Source organism: Pseudopipra pipra, chromosome 26, assembly GCF_036250125.1.
Source record: "Pseudopipra pipra isolate bDixPip1 chromosome 26, bDixPip1.hap1, whole genome shotgun sequence".
In the NCBI taxonomy this organism is placed as follows: Eukaryota; Metazoa; Chordata; class Aves; order Passeriformes; family Pipridae; genus Pseudopipra; species Pseudopipra pipra.
Genome location: NC_087574.1, coordinates 4,919,342 through 4,937,594, shown reverse-complemented (window position 1 = coordinate 4,937,594; position 18,253 = coordinate 4,919,342). Strand labels below are relative to the sequence as shown.

The 18,253-nt window shown below is 50.2% G+C and overlaps 1 protein-coding gene across 5 annotated transcripts in view; it reads right to left on the bottom strand.

Moving 5' to 3' along the window:
* Nucleotides 1-1,309: 1,309 nt before the first annotated feature.
* FBXL20 (F-box and leucine rich repeat protein 20) overlaps nt 1,310-18,253 on the bottom strand; it is a 35,236-nt gene continuing 18,292 nt past the window's right edge. For all 5 annotated transcript variants that reach the window (XM_064636930.1, XM_064636929.1, XM_064636931.1 and 2 more), the window contains exons 3-15: nt 16,806-16,860; nt 14,994-15,068; nt 13,259-13,353; nt 11,004-11,072; nt 10,571-10,666; nt 10,193-10,319; nt 9,910-9,984; nt 8,607-8,737; nt 7,260-7,320; nt 6,537-6,581; nt 5,470-5,526; nt 4,436-4,648; nt 1,310-3,728 (exon numbers count right to left, since the gene is read on the bottom strand). In XM_064636930.1, coding sequence (XP_064493000.1) covers nt 3,621-3,728; nt 4,436-4,648; nt 5,470-5,526; nt 6,537-6,581; nt 7,260-7,320; nt 8,607-8,737; nt 9,910-9,984; nt 10,193-10,319; nt 10,571-10,666; nt 11,004-11,072; nt 13,259-13,353; nt 14,994-15,068; nt 16,806-16,860 — 1,207 coding nt within the window. In that variant the 3' untranslated portion in view covers nt 1,310-3,620. The remainder of the gene's footprint in view (nt 3,729-4,435; nt 4,649-5,469; nt 5,527-6,536; nt 6,582-7,259; nt 7,321-8,606; nt 8,738-9,909; nt 9,985-10,192; nt 10,320-10,570; nt 10,667-11,003; nt 11,073-13,258; nt 13,354-14,993; nt 15,069-16,805; nt 16,861-18,253) is intronic.

Sequence of the window (18,253 nt, the reverse complement as noted above, 5' to 3'; positions counted from 1 at the left end):
AGACCTGAGGGAGCACCAGGACAGGGCTCAGCTCCTGCACCCAGTCCCTCAGATTGAGCCCCCCCCGAGGAAAAATTGGGTTAAAAACCCCGACTGGGACAGAGCTGGAGTTGGGAAGGGAGGAGGGATTTGCACAGAGGAGGGAAAGAGGCTTCTCCTTGATTTTCTCCATTATTTTGCTCCCCCTAAGCTGCAGCACGAGGAGCCTCTGCCAGGATTTGGCACAGAGGGAGGGAGGACAGAAACCTTGAGATGGAAAATAAAGCTAAAGGGAATAACCCTCCCTACCAAAAAAAACCACCCCTCAACCACACAGTCCTTCACCAGAAGAGGCCAAAATGTTTTAAACCTCATTTTTCAGGACACTGTCACCAAGAACTTGTGAACAAGCCAAGAACTTTGTCACACTGACACCCCCCTCGTCCAAAAAAAAAAAAAACCAAACCCAAAATCGACCCAAACCCCACGACACCATGGGCCAGCCACAAGCAACACAAATAAAATAAAAATACAAAGGGAATTACAGGTTTAGAAAAGAGGAATTTGTCAAAGCCCTTGTTTGAAACCAGCCCTGTGAGAGCCCACCCTGTCCTCCCCCTCTGCGGGAGCGCTCACGGGATTGGGGTAAAAACTGTCTCAAAAGAGCAGAAAAGCCTCATTTTTGGTTGCACTGGGTCTGCTGGAGGATCTCCTCCTCCAGGAGGTCCGGGGCTGATTCCCTGGAGAAATCCCTTTGTCCCTGCCCCATCTGCACTCCGAGGGCACGGGGAGGCCCAGCGGGAGTCGGGAGCAGGGCAGGAGCTGGAAGGTAGGTCCAGGTCACAGGAAAACTCTGCTGGGAGGTGGGGACAGTCCAGCCCCGCCCCAGGACTGGGGACACAACCCGGGATGTTCCCAAGGGAGGGCAGGGAACAGCTCCGGGGAGGGACTCGAGGAGCTGCCCCAGCTGGGTTTGGCACCGGGGGGGGGGGGGATCCTCGTCCGGGCCTGGACCTTTAACACCTCAAAAATCACAGGATGGGGCAATTCCTCTAAATTTTGGGAGCAGACTCCCAGTGCCCAACAGCCTTCACAGCCACCTGAAGGGGGGCTGAGCCCCCCACCCCTCACCAGCCCCTCAGGAAGGATCCCAGGGTTGGAGCAACCTGGACCAGTGGAAGGTGTCCCTGGGGCTGTCCCTTCCCACCCAAAACATTCCATGACTCCATGCCAGGGGTTCACACACCTGGAGAACCCCCAAACTACCCCTACCCCCGGGTGCAGGAGGTGGATTTTCCTGCCCAAAGTTATCCCTCGGGTGAGACAGGGCTTGGAAAATGGTGTTTATTGGTACTTATAAATACAAACATCAGGAAGAGTCCATTTGAAGACGGATAATTGATTTAAAAGGACACTGTCAAGTAGTTTTGAGCTACCTTAATGCTGCCACCCTGGTTGGCAAACAGAAAAAGAGAATGCTTTGGGTTCTGTGTTCTTGAGTTTTCCCTGGAAAACTCTGCTCTGTTCCAAAGGAATCCAGTCATCCAACTACACCCCGCCTCCGAAATCCCACTTTTCGCTCTCCCCTGCCACAGTATGAGCTGAACAAAGTGGTTTGTTTTGCTTTTTTCCCCAGAGTTGTGCAAATCCTGTGATTGCTGGGTGATCACCATCCTCTGCCACACTGAAACCTGGAGAAAGTTCTGGAAATGAAGCCCCTCTCTCTCGAGGAGAGAGGGAGAATCCACAGCGCTAAAGGGGATTTGAATAAATATAAGGGATCAAAAGCATCTACAGGAAGGCATTGACAGTATCCTTTTAACCACAGCAGCCTGGAGTTCCTCCCAGCAGACCGTGAGCACAGACTGGGGGGACTGGGGGAGGTGGAGGGAGTGCAGCCCCCGGGGGCCCTCCTGTGCCTGGAGAGCCTGGGAAGCAGCTCGTTGTCCTTGGAGCAAACTCCTGGTGAAAAAACAACCCCCCCAGACCCTGGAGGAGCCATTCCTGGTGCTGCACCTGCTCTTCTCCCACCAAAGGAATTCCTCAGGACCGAGGGGAGGCCCCAGTTCCTCGGTGGTTCAGCCCCAGCCGGGCGGGAATATCCACGGACACGAGGGCTCCTTCCAGCCAGCGGGAATGACTGACACAGCTCAGCTCCCCCCGGAGCCTGATCCAGGCCCTGCCCCCTTAAACCCTTGGGATCTGCCCAGCAGTTCCACCCCGGGCACCTGGAATGCCCGGATCAGTCCGTGCTCTCTGTGCTCCCCTGGAGCACCTGCGCTGATTTTGCCTGAAACGCCCCCAAAACCAGCCCCCAACCCCCCCCCTTCCCTCCCTCCCCCCCCCGAGCTGGGCCTGGCTCATCCCAACCCCTTTCCATCCCTGTGGGTCCTCCTGGGGGTTCCACACTTACCTGTGGAAGGTGGGAAGGTGGGGAAAGCCCCCAGTGCTCCCTGGAGCCAGGGCGGCTCCCAGACCTGCTCCATCAGGGAATCCTTATTTCTTCATGAGGGCAACAAGCAAAGAGGTTCTACTTTGCTTTTCCTTGGGGATAAGATGAAGGGATGGAGGGAAAGGACAGGAGGAGGGAAGTTACAGTCGCTGGAACACAGACTAGAACTTTATCCCTGCATTGAGAATTATATATAAATATATATATATTATTCCCTGTATTGGGAATTATATCCTTGTCACTGGGATAAAACCTGAAATCAGAATAAATTTGGACACCCAATCCCTGCTCAAACAGGTCAAGAAATCCCATGAGAGCCCAGCCTGGGGTGCAGCTCGACCTGCTCCTTAAAAACCTTCCTGACAGGCTCGGGCTTCTCCTGGGAAAACAAAAATTTCCTTTTTAAAACTGAAATTAAGGATTCGTCACTTTGGGCTGGGAGATGTCAAAGAAATGACTGAATAAAAACCCGCTGAAAGGAAAAAAAAAAAAACCAAACCAAAAAAAAAGGAAAAAAGCAGGAGGTGGGGAAGGTCAAAAACTCTGACATCACAGATTCCAAGGTCTACCACAAGCACCTGGGAAAGCCTCCGAGCTGGACAGTGTGGATATGGGAGAGAGCACGGTCAGGGGGGAGCACAGGGGATCCCTGGCTCCCAGGGACATCCTGGGTTCCAAGTAAATCCTGGCTCCCAGGGGGATCCCGGCTCAGCAGCTGCTCCTTCACTCCCTCGTTGAAAAATGGACATGGAGCTTGTTGGGATTTTCAGGTTTGTTGGGGTTTTTTTCCCTCCTGGACAACGGCTGTGGGGGTCAAAGCGAGTCCCTCTCCTCTCCCTCAACCCCCACTTCCAAGGATTCCGCTTCCTATTCCAACCCCACCAGCAGCATCAGTCATTCCGGGTCGGAAGCCCTCCCGTCCTTCCCACAGGGGGGGGTTCAGCTGAGCAAGCCCAGCGGGGATGGGCCGGGATTCCCCCGATCCAAAGCTGTCCCAGCTGCGGCTCCCGCCGAGTCCCCGTTCCCGCCGGCACAGGGGGGATCCCGGGGGGCTCCGGGGGGCTCCCGGCCCCGCTCACGGGCCCTCGCAAACGACACCGGGATCGCCTCCCTCCAAGATACTGGTGTGTCCCCCGGAATGCCACGGGCGCAATTCCAGCCTCAGTTTGCCGGGATGAGCGTTCCAGCGTCATAGGATGATGCAGCATCTGCAGAAGCGCTGCCGGCTCCCGCCCACCGAGGGCGGGGGGGTCACCGGGGCGAAGTAGGCGTGGACCTTGATGTTGGGGAGGTGGGTCTGGAACGGCAAAGATGGGCAGGGAGAGGGGTCAGAGGGGGTGGAGCACACCTGGATCACCTGGGCCACGCCCCAAATCCAGGGGGGAGCACTGCGGGTTCACCTGCGGGATCCCCCCCCCAGGAGGGCTACAGGGAATGAGGAAGGAAGGAGGTTTTTCCCATCCCATTAATCCTCTGGCAGCTGTGGGGGACAGAACATCATCTCCATCCCTGGAGGTGTCCAAGGCCAGGCTGGAGCAACCTGGGGCAGCGGGAGATGTCCCTGCCCGTGAACCAGACGAGCTCCAAGGTCCCTTCCAACCCAAACCATTCCGTGATTTTATGACGTTACTTGACAGACCCACGTTCTCCCTGCAGATGAAATGTGACCAGGACTCTTCCTTTACAGAGGGAGACGTGGATTTGGGAGGGGATATTGAAGAGAAATTTTTCCCTGTGAGGGGCTGGAATGGAATTCCCAGAGAAGCTGTGGCTGCTCCATCCCTGCAAGTGTCCCGGGCCAGGCTGGAGCAACCTGGGATAGCGGGAGGTGTCCCTGGGGGGTGGAACTGGACGAGGTTTAAGGTCCTTCCCACCCAAACCACTCCATGATTCCATGACTCCAGCTGCACCAAGGATGCTCTCCCAGCCCAGGTGATGAGGGCTCCTCCCATGGATAACCCCCCTCCCAGTCCCGGCCGGAGCGGTGCCTCCCTTCCCGCTCACCCTGAGTCTCTTGATCCCTGCCCGGGTGATCTGCTGGCAGTCGTACAGCTCTATCCTCTCCAGGCTGTGGCAGCTCTTGAGGTGCTCCAGGGAGGCATCGGTGATGAGGGGACAGTTGTCCAGCTCGATCACCTCCAGCCGGTCGTGGGCGCAGGCGCCGTTCCCGAGGTGACGGATCCCGTCGTCCGTGATCAGCTCACAGTGGGATAAACTCTGAGCCCAAACACAGCGAGTTCGGGGGTCAGACACGGCTCCTGCCACCCCAAAATCCAGCCCTGACCTCCCTGGGGACATGGGGGAGGGTGGGCTGTGCTGGGTGGGGCTGGGCTGGTTTGCAGAGTGGATTTTAGGACTGGTCTGTGCTCCCTCCCGGCACCGGAGCCACTGGGCTCTGTGGGCTCTGTGCATCCAAGGGGAAAACTTCCAGTTGGAGTTGATAAAAACCCTTCCCTGTGAGGGTGGGGAGGCCCTGGCACAGGTTGCCCAGAGAAGCTGTGGCTGCCCCATCCCTGGAAGTGTGCAAGGCCAGGCTGGAGCAACCTGGGACAGTGGGAGGTGTCCCTGCCCATGAACTGGACGAGCTCCAAGGTCCCTTCCAACCCAAACCATCCCATGATTCTACGAATGGAAAAGGCAGCTCTGGAGGGATGAGACCCACAGGGTGGCACAGAAATCCCACAAACACCCCTGCAACGGGACAACCCACCTTTGGGACACCCGTGGCCTCACCCACTGTGGGAAGGGCCCTGGAATTGGGTCCAAGAACCAGCAGGAACACGATGGCACCACCTGGTGTGGGTTTTTTTTTGGAGGGGTGGAATTCAGCAGATTCCACTGGGAATTCTGCTCACAGGAGAACCCCGTGCCCCACAGCCCTTCTGTAGGATCAGTGGGAACAGCAGGGGAGGGACAAGAGGTTCCTCAGGGTCGGGTTCCCAGCAGAATCTTCCCAGCGGTTGCAACACGACTGTGAATCAGAGAGGGTTTAAGATCCCTCTGTTTCAAGTGCTGGAAGTCTCCCTTGGAATACTCACCAGGACTTGGAGCCGTGGACAGTGTATGGAAAGCTGGATTAGGGTGCTGTCTGTTATCTGGAAGAGAAGAGGAAAGGGCCCCTTAACTTTGGGTGTGGTGCACAACGACTTAATTTTTCCTCTCTATGAATAAAAAAAATGGCAGAATTTTCCCAAATCCCTGAGTTTTCCCCACAGCCACTCTCCTGAAGCCCTCAGGAACTCATCTCCTCATGGAATCAGCTCCTGCCCTTTGCAGGCAGAGGCACCACTGGGTTGTTTTTAAGTTCCCCAAGGAGCTGAGATCAGATCACAATTCCGAGAGGCAAAGGAGCTCCCGGGGGTTCAGGAAGGCTCAGGATCCCTCCCCCAGCCCGTGGATTGTTCCTGGTTTTCTGCAGGAAGAAGGAGACTCACACAATGGTTTCTAACCCCAAGGCCCCCCAGGGATCTGCCTGGGATGGGTTTGTGCCAGGCCAAGGCTCGGCCCTGCTTCCCTCGTTCCTTTTTTGGGATCCTTTTCCGTCCCTTCCCGTCTGGACGGGTGTCATTTCCTCCTGGCAGCTCCTGGCTTTGTGCCCTGGGAACACCAGGAAGGCAGAACCCCAGGCCAGGCTGTTCCCAGGGAGGAACCACAGCCCTGTTCCCTCCTTGGGCTGGATCCACTTCCAGTCTATCCTTGGGGCTGGAGGTTTTCCCACGGGATCTCGAGTCAATCCAACCCTTTTCCCTGTAAATGCTGCAGCCCAGTTTGATTCCAGCCCTCTACAGCCACTGTCCCAACCACCTGCCAGAGGAAAATCCCCTCATTTTTAGCAACATGTGAGTGTAAAGATCATTCCCTGGGATTCCACCCCACGTCAGAAATCCCACCTCACACATTCATGACGTGACCTGACATCCATTCCCAATAAATATTTATAATTTACAGCAGCAGCATTAAAATGAAATACAAAACAAAGATAAACCCAAAAATTTCCTTCTCTAAATCCAGCCAGTCTGACTGCTCAGGATTCTAAATTAGGTTCTAATCTGGAGACAATCTACTAATTTTTCACCAGCTGTGCCAAAAGGGAAACATCTCCTACCTGGACACACTCTTCCAGGTCCATTTTTTCAAGCTCATGGCAGTTCTGGGAATAAAGAGAAAACCAAACACCCAAACTCAGTGTAAAGTTCAGACTATAAATATAAATAGAAATAGAAATTAAATATAAATATAACCACCACAAAGACAGTTTTCTTTAAAAATTAGGAGGTTTTCTCCATGAAATATCAGGACTGGAAGGAAATTTTCCCTCTTCTTTAAGAACAGCACCAAGGACAGTGAAGGAAATTTTGCTCATTTAAAGGCACAGAGGGTTTTAATGGTAATTAAGGTAATTAAATTTAGGGTCATGAACCTCAAAACCCAAGCAGCAAAGTCTGTAACTCCCAAGTATTTAATGTTTCATGTGGTTTGGATGTAACCCCTCCCAGATCTGTGGGTCCATGCCAGACATCCCATAAACCCTTTTATAACCCAGATTCCATAAATCCTACTTTTTGCAACTTAAAGAGCCCATAAACCCCGATTTTTGCAATTTAGACTCCACAAACCCTATTTTTTTTGGTAACTTAGCTTCCACAAACCCTTATTTTTGTAACTTAAAGGCACCACGAACCCTAATTTTTGTGACTTAGATTCCACCCAAACGCCGAGAAAAGAAGTTTTCCCAAAATCTACTGGAGTTTTTTTGTTTGTTTTTTCTTTTTTTGTTATTTATCCTGGAAAGAGAAAGGAAGAGGGGAAGGAGGGGAGGAGCCCTTACCCTGGCCAGGGTGGTGAAGCCCACGTCGGTCAGCTGGGAACACCTCGCCACCTCCAATATTCTGCAGGGAAAGAGGTGACAGGAGCCATGGAAGGGGCCCAGAATCCCAGGAGAATCCCAGGAGAATCCCAGGAGAGGATCAGGAGGGATCCCTGGGGATCACCCAGTGCAACCCCCCCAGGCTGGGGGACACTGGTGGGGTTGGAATGTCCGGAGAGGGGGATCCATGCCCACCCTTGGGCAGGTTTTAACCACGAATCTGGTTTTTCCTCTGTTCATCCCATAAAAACACACCTGGATGAAGCTCAGGGATAAAAACTGCCCTTCCAGGAAGACCTTTGGAGGCTGAAAACAAATCTGATTCTTAACCAGGAATCTGCTTTTTAACCAGATTTTTAACCAGGTTTTAACAAGGAATCTGGTTTTTAACCAGGTTTTAACCAGGAATCTGGTTTTTAACCAGGTTTTAACCAGGAATCTGGTTTTTAACCAGGTTTTTAACCAGAAATCTGGTTTTTCTTCTGCTCATCCCATTAAAAAAAAAACACCTGGATGAAGCTCAGGGATAAAAAGTGTCCTTCCACAAAGACCTTCAGAGGCTGAAAACTAATCTGATTTTTAAGCAGGAAACTGGTTTTAACCAGATTTTTATCCAGGTTTTAACCAGGAATCTGGTTTTTAACCAGGTTTTAAACAGGAATCTGGTTTTCAACCACATTTTTAACCAGGTTTTAACCAAGAATCTGGTTTTTAACCAGGTTTTAACCAGGAATCTGGTTTTCAACCAGGTTTTAACCAGGCTTTAACCAGGAATCTGGTTTTCAACCAGATTTTTATCCAGGTTTTAACCAGGAATCTGGTTTTCAACCAGATTTTTATCCAGGTTTTAACCAGGAATCTGGTTTTCAACCAGATTTTTTTTAACCAGGTTTTAACCAGGAATCTGGTTTTCAACCAGATTTTTTTTTAACCAGGTTTTAACCAGGAATCTGGTTTTTCCTCTGCTCATCCCATTAAAAAAAACACCTGCATGAAGCTCAAGGATAAAAACTGCCCTTCCAGGAAGACCTTCAGAGTCCGAAAACGAATCCGATTTTTAACCAGGTTTTAACCAGGAATCTGGTTTTCAACCAGATTTTTTTTTAACCAGCTTTTAACCATGAATTTGGTTTTTCCTCTGCTCATCCATTAAAAAAACCACACGTGGATGAAACTCAGGGACAAAAACTGCCCTTCCAGGAAGGCTGAAAACGGCCCCGGTGGCACCCGAGCGCTCCCCCAGGACGTCCTGCTCCAAGTGGGGGTGGGAATTCCGGGGAATTCCGGGGAATTCCGGGGCACACCCACCTGAGGCGAGGGCAGTTCTGCCCCAGGGCGTTGAGGATGGCGTCGGTGATGTTGGAGCAGCCGGAGGCACACAGGGACTGCAGCTTGTGGCAGCCCCTGCAGATGGTGATCAGCCCGTCGTCCGTGATTTGCTGCGGGACGAACGTGACATTCCATGTGAGATTCCAGGGATTTCCCCTCCCACAGTTCCAGCCCCCCAGAGGAGTTCTGGCTCCCTCGACCCCAAAATGCACCGAGGGGTTTTGCTGGAGCAGCTGGGACAGGAGAAACCCCACTGGAGTGGCTTGGAAATGTTGGGGAAGTCGTTTTTCTGTGTGCAGGGAGGTGTCTGGGAGTGGGGCCAGGGGAGGGATGGGGAAGGGGCTGGGATTCCTGCCTTTGCTATTCCTGCTTGGAAAGACCATCCCTGGGCACAGGGGATCCATCCAGCCCCATTCCCAGACACAGGGGGTTTATCCAGCCCCATTCCCAGACACAGGGGATCCATCCAGCCCCATTCCCAGACACAGGGGGTTTATCCAGCCCCATTCCCAGACACAGGGGGTTTATCCAGCCCCCTTCCCAGACACAAGGATCCCATCCAGCCCCATTCCCAGACACAGGGGGTTTATCCAGGCCCATTCCCAGACACAGGGGGTTTATCCAGCCCCATTCCCAGACACAGGGATCCCTCTCCAGCCCCATTCCCAGACACAGGGATCCCATCCAGCCCCACTCCCAGACACAGGGGGTTTATCCAGCCCCATTCCCAGACACAAGGATTCCATCCAGCCCCATCCCTGGACACAGGGGGTTTATCCAGCCCCATTCCCAGACACAGGGGGTTTATCCAGCCCCATCCCTGGCCACAGGGCCCACTTCCTTGGAAAAGGAAGAGGCTGCCCAGCTGCTGTTCCAGACTAACTGTGCGATGGCACGTACAGAGAGCCCATTCCAATCTATTTTTTGGCAAAAATGCACATTTTTGGCACTGCAGAACTGGCTCAGGGCCCTTCTGTGCAGGAAAACTGCATTTTTGGGTTCAGTTCCACAAAGAGATGAGAGGAAAGGCCTGGCAGAGCCACTCTCCAGGACTGATGGAAAGAATTTTTCCAGCTCATCCTGCAAATGAATTGGGGAGGGCAGGGAAGGGAGGGACAACCCTGACACAGCAAAGGCTGCTCTGGGGCTCATTCAACCCTCCTGAATGGCACCAAAAAATCTGCTTTTCATCAACTGTTTGCTCCAACTGCACCGAGGACGGAGCACATTCCACAGGGTTCTGCTCAGGGATGGGCTTGGAATGTTGGGAAGCCTCACTTACCAAGCAGGTTTGGAGGTTTAAAGTCACCAGCTCGGGGCAATGTGCTCCAATGTACTTCAGGGCCTCATCCTCGAGCTGGGGGGGGGAAAGCACAGGCACTGAGACAACCTGGCACTGCTAAAACCCACCCACTGGAGCTGGGGGGGCAACAGAAGGGCTTTGGGGGCCTTTGGGCGCCGGAACTTTTTGGGATGTAAAAGAAATGCCCAGTGTTCCCTCCCCACCCCCTGAGGAGCAGCAGGAACATCCCAGCTGTGCTCATCCCCCTTTTCCAGAGCCATACCTGGGTGCAGCCCTTCAGGGACAGGGCTTTGAGCCCCCCACAGCCCCTGACCAGGGCCTGGATCCCGTCCTTGGTCACTTGGTCGCACCAGGAGATGATGAGCTGTTCCAGCAGCGGGCATCCCTCGCTTGGGGGAGAGAGAGGGGAAAACATGGGAATGCTGCTTTGTTTTGGGAGGCAATCCTGCTTTTTCCCCCCTGAAATGCCCATTCCTGGAAGCCCTGTGAGCGCAGACACTCCCACACCCCACATCCCCCCCGGGGGGGGACGGTTCCCAAACCTCGGCTCCGAGGGGGACGTTCCCCGGGTGGTCTTAGAGGTCTTTTCCAACCTTAATTCCAGGATTCTGCCGGCACAGCCGGTGCTGCTGGCTCCTACCTCAGTGCTTTCAGGGACAGGTTGGTTATGGAGGTGCAGGAGGCCAAGTCCAGGTGCCTGAGTTTGGAGCAGAACTTGCTGAGGCTCATGCAGGTGCTGGAAGAGAGACAGGGAGACAATTCCTGCCACGGATCCATCCCAGCTCCCACACATCCATGGAGGGGCACTCTGGGGGGAGCAGGGGGTGGGGACACTGGGATGAACTCCCAGAGAGGTTGTGGGAAGCGCTGGATGGGGCTTGGAGCAACCTGGGATTGTGGAATGTGTCCATCCCACGGCAAGGGGTGGGACTGGGTGGGCTTTAAGGTCCCTTCCAAGCCAACCCATTCCATGATTCCATGATCTCCCACACCCCCAAGCCTGGCTTTCCCTTAAAAAAGGGATGGAGAACAGGCCCTGGAGCAGCCAGGGCTGAGGGAAGAGCTCTACTCACGCGTCCGTGATCTTGGTGCAGCCATTGAGGTTCAGCACCTCGATGTTCCTGCAGTTCTGGGCAAAGGTCCTTTGGGAAAGGGAGGGAAAACACTGGGTTGGCCAGGGAACAGAATTCCAGGTGGGTTACAGCAGTTGTGGGAAATGGAACACAGCACATTAAGGTTTGGCAGAACGGTCTCGAGCGTTAAAGAAGAAATAAAGGAGGAATGAAGAAAAAATAAGGAAGAAAATCAATAAAGAAGAAAAATCGATAAAGGAGAAAATCAATGAAGAAGAAAATCAATAAAGAAAAAATCAATAAAGAAGAAAATAAGGAAGAAGATCAGTAAAGAAGAAAATCAATAAAGAAAAAAATCAATACAGAAAAAATCAATACAGAAAAAATCAATACAGAAAAAATCAATACAGAAAAAATCAATACAGGAAAAAATCAATACAGAAAAAATCAATACAGAAAAAATCAATACAGAAGAAAATCAGGAAGAAAATCAATAAAGAAGAAAATAAGGAAGAAAATCAGTCAAGAAGAAAACCAATAAAGAAGAAAATCAGGAAGAAAATCAATAATGAAGAAAATCAGTTAAGAAGAAAATCAGTTAAGAAGAAAATCAGTTAAGAAGAAAATCAGTAAGGAAGAAAATCAGTAAAGAAAATCAGTAAAGAAGAAAAATCAATAAAGAAGAAAATCGGGAAGAAAATCAATAAAGAAGAAAATCAGTAAAGAAGAAAATCAATAAAGAAGAAAATCAATAAAGAAGAAAATCAATAAAGAAGAAAATAAGGAAGAAAATCAGTAAAGAAAAAATCAGTAAAGAAGAAAATCAATAAAGGAAAAATCAATAAAGAAGAAAATAAGGAAGAAAACCAATAAAGAAGAAAATCAGGAGGAAAATCAATAAGGAAGAAAATCAATAAAGAAAAAATCAATAAAGAAGAAAATAAGGAACAAAATCAATAAAGAAAAAATCAATAAAGAAGAAAATAAGGAAGAAAATCAGTAAAGAAGAAAATCAATAAAGAAGAAAATAAGGAAGAAAATTAATAAAGAAAATTAATAAAGAAGAAAATCAATAAATAAGAAAATCAGTAAAAAGAAAACCAATAAAGAAGAAAACTGATAAAGAAGAAAATCAATAACGAAGAAAATCAATAAAGAAGAAGAAAATCAAGAAAATCAAGAAAAGAAAATAATCAGGAAACAGGAATCAAGAAAATCAAGAAAAAAATCAAGAGAATCAAGAAATAAGAAAAGAATGAAGAAAGGCAAGAAAATCGAGAAGAAAACAAGTAAAAGAAGGAAACCAAGAAAATATAAAAGAAAATAAGGAAATATAAAGGAAAAGCAAGAAAATATTAAAGAAAATCAAGAAAATGTAAAAAAAAATCAAGAAAATGTAAAAGAAAACCAAGAAAATATTAAAGAAAATCAAGAAAATGTAAAAAAAAAATCAAGAAAATGTAAAAGAAAATCAAGAAAATGTAAAAGAAAATCAAGAAAATGTAAAAGAAAATCAAGAAAATGTAAAAGAAAATCAAGAAACTGTAAAAGAAAATCAAGAAACTGTAAAAGAAAATCAAGAAACTGTAAAAGAAAATCAAGAAACTGTAAAAGAAAATCAAGAAACTGTAAAAGAAAATCAAGAAACTGTAAAAGAAAATCAAGAAACTGTAAAAGAAAATCAAGAAACTGTAAAAGAAAATCAAGAAAATAAAGAACAAAATCAAGAAAATAAAGGACAAAATCAAGAAAATAAAGAACAAAATTAAGAAAATAAGGAACAAACCCAAGAAAATAAAGAACAAAATTAAGAAAATAAAGAACAAAATCAAGAAAATAAAGAACAAAATTAAGAAAATAAAGAACAAACCCAAGAAAATAGAAGGAAATCCAGAAAACCAGTGATTTCTGCTGGCCCATCTCGTGCCCTGGGATTTCCCAGCCCCACTAAAGGCCTCAGCTGCCCCTCAGTGCCAATCCCTCCTGAGTTTGGAACAGCAGCTGACAGGATTTTAATGAGAACCGAGAAAAATTGAATTTTAACGAGACTTTTGAACCCGGGCTGGGGTTAAAAATGACCAATTAAAGCGGGAAATGAGCAACGTCTGTCCCTGCCCTCGAGGTTTCCCTCCCACACACACGGGCTGAGGGGCTGGGGCACGAAGTGGTGCTGGGTTATCCCCGTCCTGGGTGGATGGAGGGGCCAAATCCCCCTTCCCAGCCCCATTCCAAGCGGGAAGAAGGTGCAGCTCTACCTTAAGGCGTTGTCCCCCACTCCCAGGCAGCCCCTCAGGCTCAGCTTCCGCAGGAATCCCCCACATCTCTTGGAAATGTTCTCGACCACCCGGCCCTGGGGGAGACACAAAGGGCACCTCAGCATTCCCCCCAAAAAAACCCCCCAAACAGCTGCATTCAACATTTGGCAGGTTAACAACAAGTTTGTTACTTTAGGGTGCTGAGGAAATAAAAATGCCACGGGAAGGATCTAAGGGAAGGGGATTATTCAGCTTCTGAAGATGGAGAGACAAGGAGCAGTTCCCTGAAGCCCATCGGCCAAGGATGGGGGAATTCCAAGGAACTTCCCCCCAGTCTGGGGCTCCTGGACATCCACACAGACTCCCCAGGGAATGGGAGGGGAGCTGGGCAGCAGGATTTCCAAGGGATAAACCCAAACTTCCACTCAGGAGCAGAACCAGCCCAGGAGTTTGGCAGGAAAAAGGATTCAAACGCTTGTGGCTCGAGAGATCCAGAAAGAGGCTTTTTTAATTTCAAATCTGTGTTCACTGGAAGCCTCCAAAGAGCCCAGGATTTCCCTCTCTCCCTGGGAATGAAGGGCAAACCCTCTGGAGAATATCTGAGCAAACCAGAACCTCCCCCTGTGCTTTGGTTGTTCATCACAAACCAGGAGCATCCCTCAGCTCTCCCTGCACTAACTGGCATTTAAGAGCAACAGAAGATGAAGATGCTCCTCTAGGATCTCTTTTCCAGTCCCCAAAAAGCCCCCAAAACCAAGGATCAGGCTCAACACGACATAATCCCACAACCAAAGAGGGACACTGAGATCTCCAAGGGGAGTTTTGGGCCACAGGAGCAGCTCCACGAGCTCCACATCCCTGTAAAAAGGCTGGAGAAGCTGCAACATTCCCAGATTTTGCAATTCCTCTGGCAAGCCTGTGGATCCCGCTTGGATTAGGGGATCCAGACACGTATGTATCAATAATTTACACCAACTGCTGGATTTAACTCCCTCCAAGCAAAGCCAGAGCACATCAGGAAGCCCAGCAGGTTCTGGAGGTGAGGAACAACAAATCCCAGCGTTTTCTTTTAAAAGGGGTTGGGTTTTTTCAGGATTTTTTTTCTGTTTTAAACAGGATAAAACATTCTGAGGGTTGGTTTTTTTCTGCTGCCTTTTCCTGCTCAAGGCACTTTGCATTTTAAGACCATCCCTATGAGTGCAGAGCCCACATCCAACAGATCCAACAACGAGGCAGCTCCAAAGCTGCACCTTTTCAGGGACAACTTTTGACCTCGTCCCCCCCCCAAATCATCTTCACTGAAATTTCAATTTTTGATATTAAAGACAGACAGGGAAGGATTCAACAGACATTCAGCCTTTGTGGTCTCATCAGTGCTGTGCTGACTGGGAGGGGAAGGAGAAACAGCCTCAGTTCTGCTCCAAACAAGCAGCAGTTTTCCCCAAACCCACACTTTTTCTACTAATTTCTGTTTTCAGAACAGGCAAAACCACTTTCCTTCCATTAGCCCCTCTCAAGGCTTGATGCAGACACATAATTCTGTCCATTTTCAAAAGCTGAATGGGATTGCCAAGACTTTAAAAGGCTCCCTGAAGCTGAAGAGCTGAAATTAATGATCTCTATCTCCAGGGAAGGTAAAAAAGGGTTACTCTGGGAGTATGAATCCATTCTAGGCTGTAATTACAGTTTAACAAGGGGGGGGGAAAAAATGGGTTTGTATGTCACTTAATGATACCTCAATGTCCCTCTGGAAATCAAACAGGTCAATTCGCTGCCAGTTACTGCCATCCAGGGCCAGAACATTCCATGCCTTTATGGGGGGAAAAAATGGAAATGTGTGGTTAATATGATAAAAAAAAAGGTCAGTGGGGGACCCAGTGCCAGTTTTGTTCCTTGGAGGAACAACATTCTCAGTGTTCCAGGTGGAAAAGCCAGCGGGGGAATTCCAACAGGGAGAACTGGGCAGGTACCAGAAGCACTTGCTGGGACTACCCCAGGGAATAACTTGGAATTCCAGGTCCCCCAGGGAGGGAATTGGTGCCCCCAGGGCAGGGAGAGCTGTGGGCATCTTCACATTCCTGGCTGGAATTAAGGTGAGTCCCCCCCAGGGGACCCTCAACGCTCACAAGGGGCTTTAGTTTTGGTCCAAACCCCCCGAATCTCACGTGGTTCCTGCTCCAAAAGGAGGGGCAGGAGCCCAGGGCTGGTGATTCTGCCCTCAGTGAATCAGCAGGGAGCTGTGTGTAAAGTTTTAATTACCCAATCAAAGTAAACAACCAGATCTGGTAATAACCAGGAGCTCAGCGTTGGGAAATCAGGGATAAGTACAGGTGGATTTTCCATCCCATCCCATCCCATCCCATCCCATCCCATCCCATCCCTCACATGCCCTGAGCTCATCTCCCAGCCCAAAACACCAGCTCTTGGGCAACAATAAGTGCAGAGTCAGAGCAGGGGGCAGAACTGGGCATTAAGTGATTTTCTCTTTGTGGTTTGAATTGCTGATCTTTGTTTTAAGGTCCAGGGGAAAAGCGACGGCTCCGGTGGGAAATGCACCGGGGGCTGCACAATTCCACGGGCAGGGAACGTTCCAGAGCCTTCCTGCACCTCCTTGCAGATACCTCACATGCTGTGCCACGGGGTGAGTGATGCTGTTCCCTGTGCAAACAGGAGCAAGGGGCAGTCCAGGAGGGCACCTTGACATTGGCAGGATCCCGTTCCAGCCGGGACCGTCCTGCTGGAGCCGCGGATTTCACCTGGAAGGTCTTTCCCTCCCCAGACCTGTGTTATCCAGGTGGGAGCTGCAACACCCAGGCCTCACACAGGGCCAGTTTTAATGCAGTAAATAATGTTTAAGCATCATTTTTTTGATTACAACATGCTTTGACTGATGCACTGAGGAGTTTGTGCAGGGGTGACCCAGCCAGAACAGTGAACACTCCACTCCAACACCTCCCCTGGATGGACATCCCACCCTTCCTGTGGCAGTGCCTCCTCTGGCTGTTCCCAGAATGAACCTGGAAGCTCCAGATAATCTGACCTGCAGTTGGAAGAACTTTCCCAAGTGAATATTCCAAGCTGGATTTCACCAGCTGAAGCCCACGAAGGACAGAAACCACCCCAAACAAAACACTCTTTTTTCTTTTTTTCCATGCTTACTCCAACTACATCCAGGGAGGAAATAAACTTCCACTGGCTCTGCAGCACCCCCTGTGAATCAGAATTCCTGTATTTCCACCCAAACTGTTTCAGATCCCCAGCTTTGGGGTTTCCCCAGCTTTGGGACAAACCCAGGCTGAGGGGAAAGGTTTGGGCAAAAAGTCAACCCCCCTCATACCTGGGACACTGGAAAATGCTATTCCAGGCTGGAGTCCCCTTCACTGGGAATTTTCCAGTGTTAACAGGGGACACCAAATAACAGTTCAGTGGCACAAAGGTCCCTGGTACAACCCCCTGTGTGACTGGGAGGGGCTGGAGCAAGAGGACTTTGCCTCCCCAAATCCAACCCCCTGCTAAAACCCACCAGGAAGAGGAGGAAGGTTCTTACCCTGGAAACTTGAGCACAGCGACACAGAGTGACCACATCCAGGAAGGAGAAAATTCTGGAAGAGAAACGAGAGACACCTTATTGGTTTAACACAGGGGGAACGTGGAAAACAAAGGTGGTGGAGGGGGAAAAGCCCGGGGCAGCAAAACTCCTTTGTGATTAAGCTGAAAAGAAGTGCAGAGGCAGCAGCTCCCAAACGAAAGGGAAACACAGCAGCTCTGGAGCCCCAGGGAAATGGGAACCTCAAAGCTTGGAGCAGCTCCGGAGAGGAAATTTGGGGGTCGTGGCCCCACACGGAGCCCCAGAGCCCCAGGTCTGGCCAGCCCATGGAGCACACCTAGGAATCCTGGGATGGCTGGCTCTGACTCCACGTGGGAGCGAGTCCAAGGCACCAGCACCTCCAGCACCAGCTCCCAGGAGTTGGGCAGTGCCACCATTCCCAGCCCAGGGATCAAAGCGGGCGACGGGCCTGGTTTCGGTGCCCGGATTAGTCCCGGGTGTCACCCCGGTGATTAGAGGGATGGAGCGGTGGGGAAAGGCTGGGAGAGCTGGGATTGCTCAGCCTGGAGAAGGGAAGGCTCCAGGGTGACCTAATTGTGGCCTTCCAGTACCTGAAGGAGCCACAGGAAACACGGAGAGAGAGCATTTACAGGGGCCTGGAGCGGCAGGACAAGGGGGAATGTGTGGAGGCAGGAATGGCTTCCAAGTGAAAGTCAGGTTTAGGTGGGATATTGGGAAGGAATCCCTCCCTGTGAGGGTGGTGGGACACTGGCACAAGGTGCCCAGAAAAGTATTACTTGGATAATTTTTCCCAATTCTCCCTTAACAGACCCAAAGGCACCGAGCTGGGATATTTATTTTTCCATCCGGGAAGGATTCCTGTTCTGCTCCCAACTCTTTTACATTGGTCTTTTCTCTCCTCAGAGTTGACAGCGAGGAAATAATCCACAAAACCAACTTTATCACCAAGCAGTGACTGCAGCTGAAGGCAGGCTGAGCTTTCCCAACAGGAATTAAGGCTGGAATTGCAGCGGATTAAACTGTTTCACTGCAAAGTAACTCCCCCACGTGCAGCTGAACAGCTCAGCCCTGGCCAGTTTGGGTAAAACACACCCACTTAGAGCAATTTTCAGGTTTCACCCTCTTAATCCACTCAGGGTCTCTAGGACTCCTCACTTTCCCACTGTCCCTAACTGGATTAGGGTCAGGCCCCTGCTGAAATCCCTGGATGCTGAGGGCTCTGAGGTGAGCCAGCTTAGACCTTCAGCCTTCTAAAATTACCCACAGCAGCTCCTGCCAGTGAGTCACCATTCCAGGTGGATTCTGCTCCCATGGGCTGGGCAGGGGGAGAAGAAACCACAGCTCTGCTCCCACCTCCTCATCAGTTCCCAAGAACTCCAGCTCCTTGGGGATAAAGCAGGGTGGGGCTGGAATGCTGGATGGCAGAG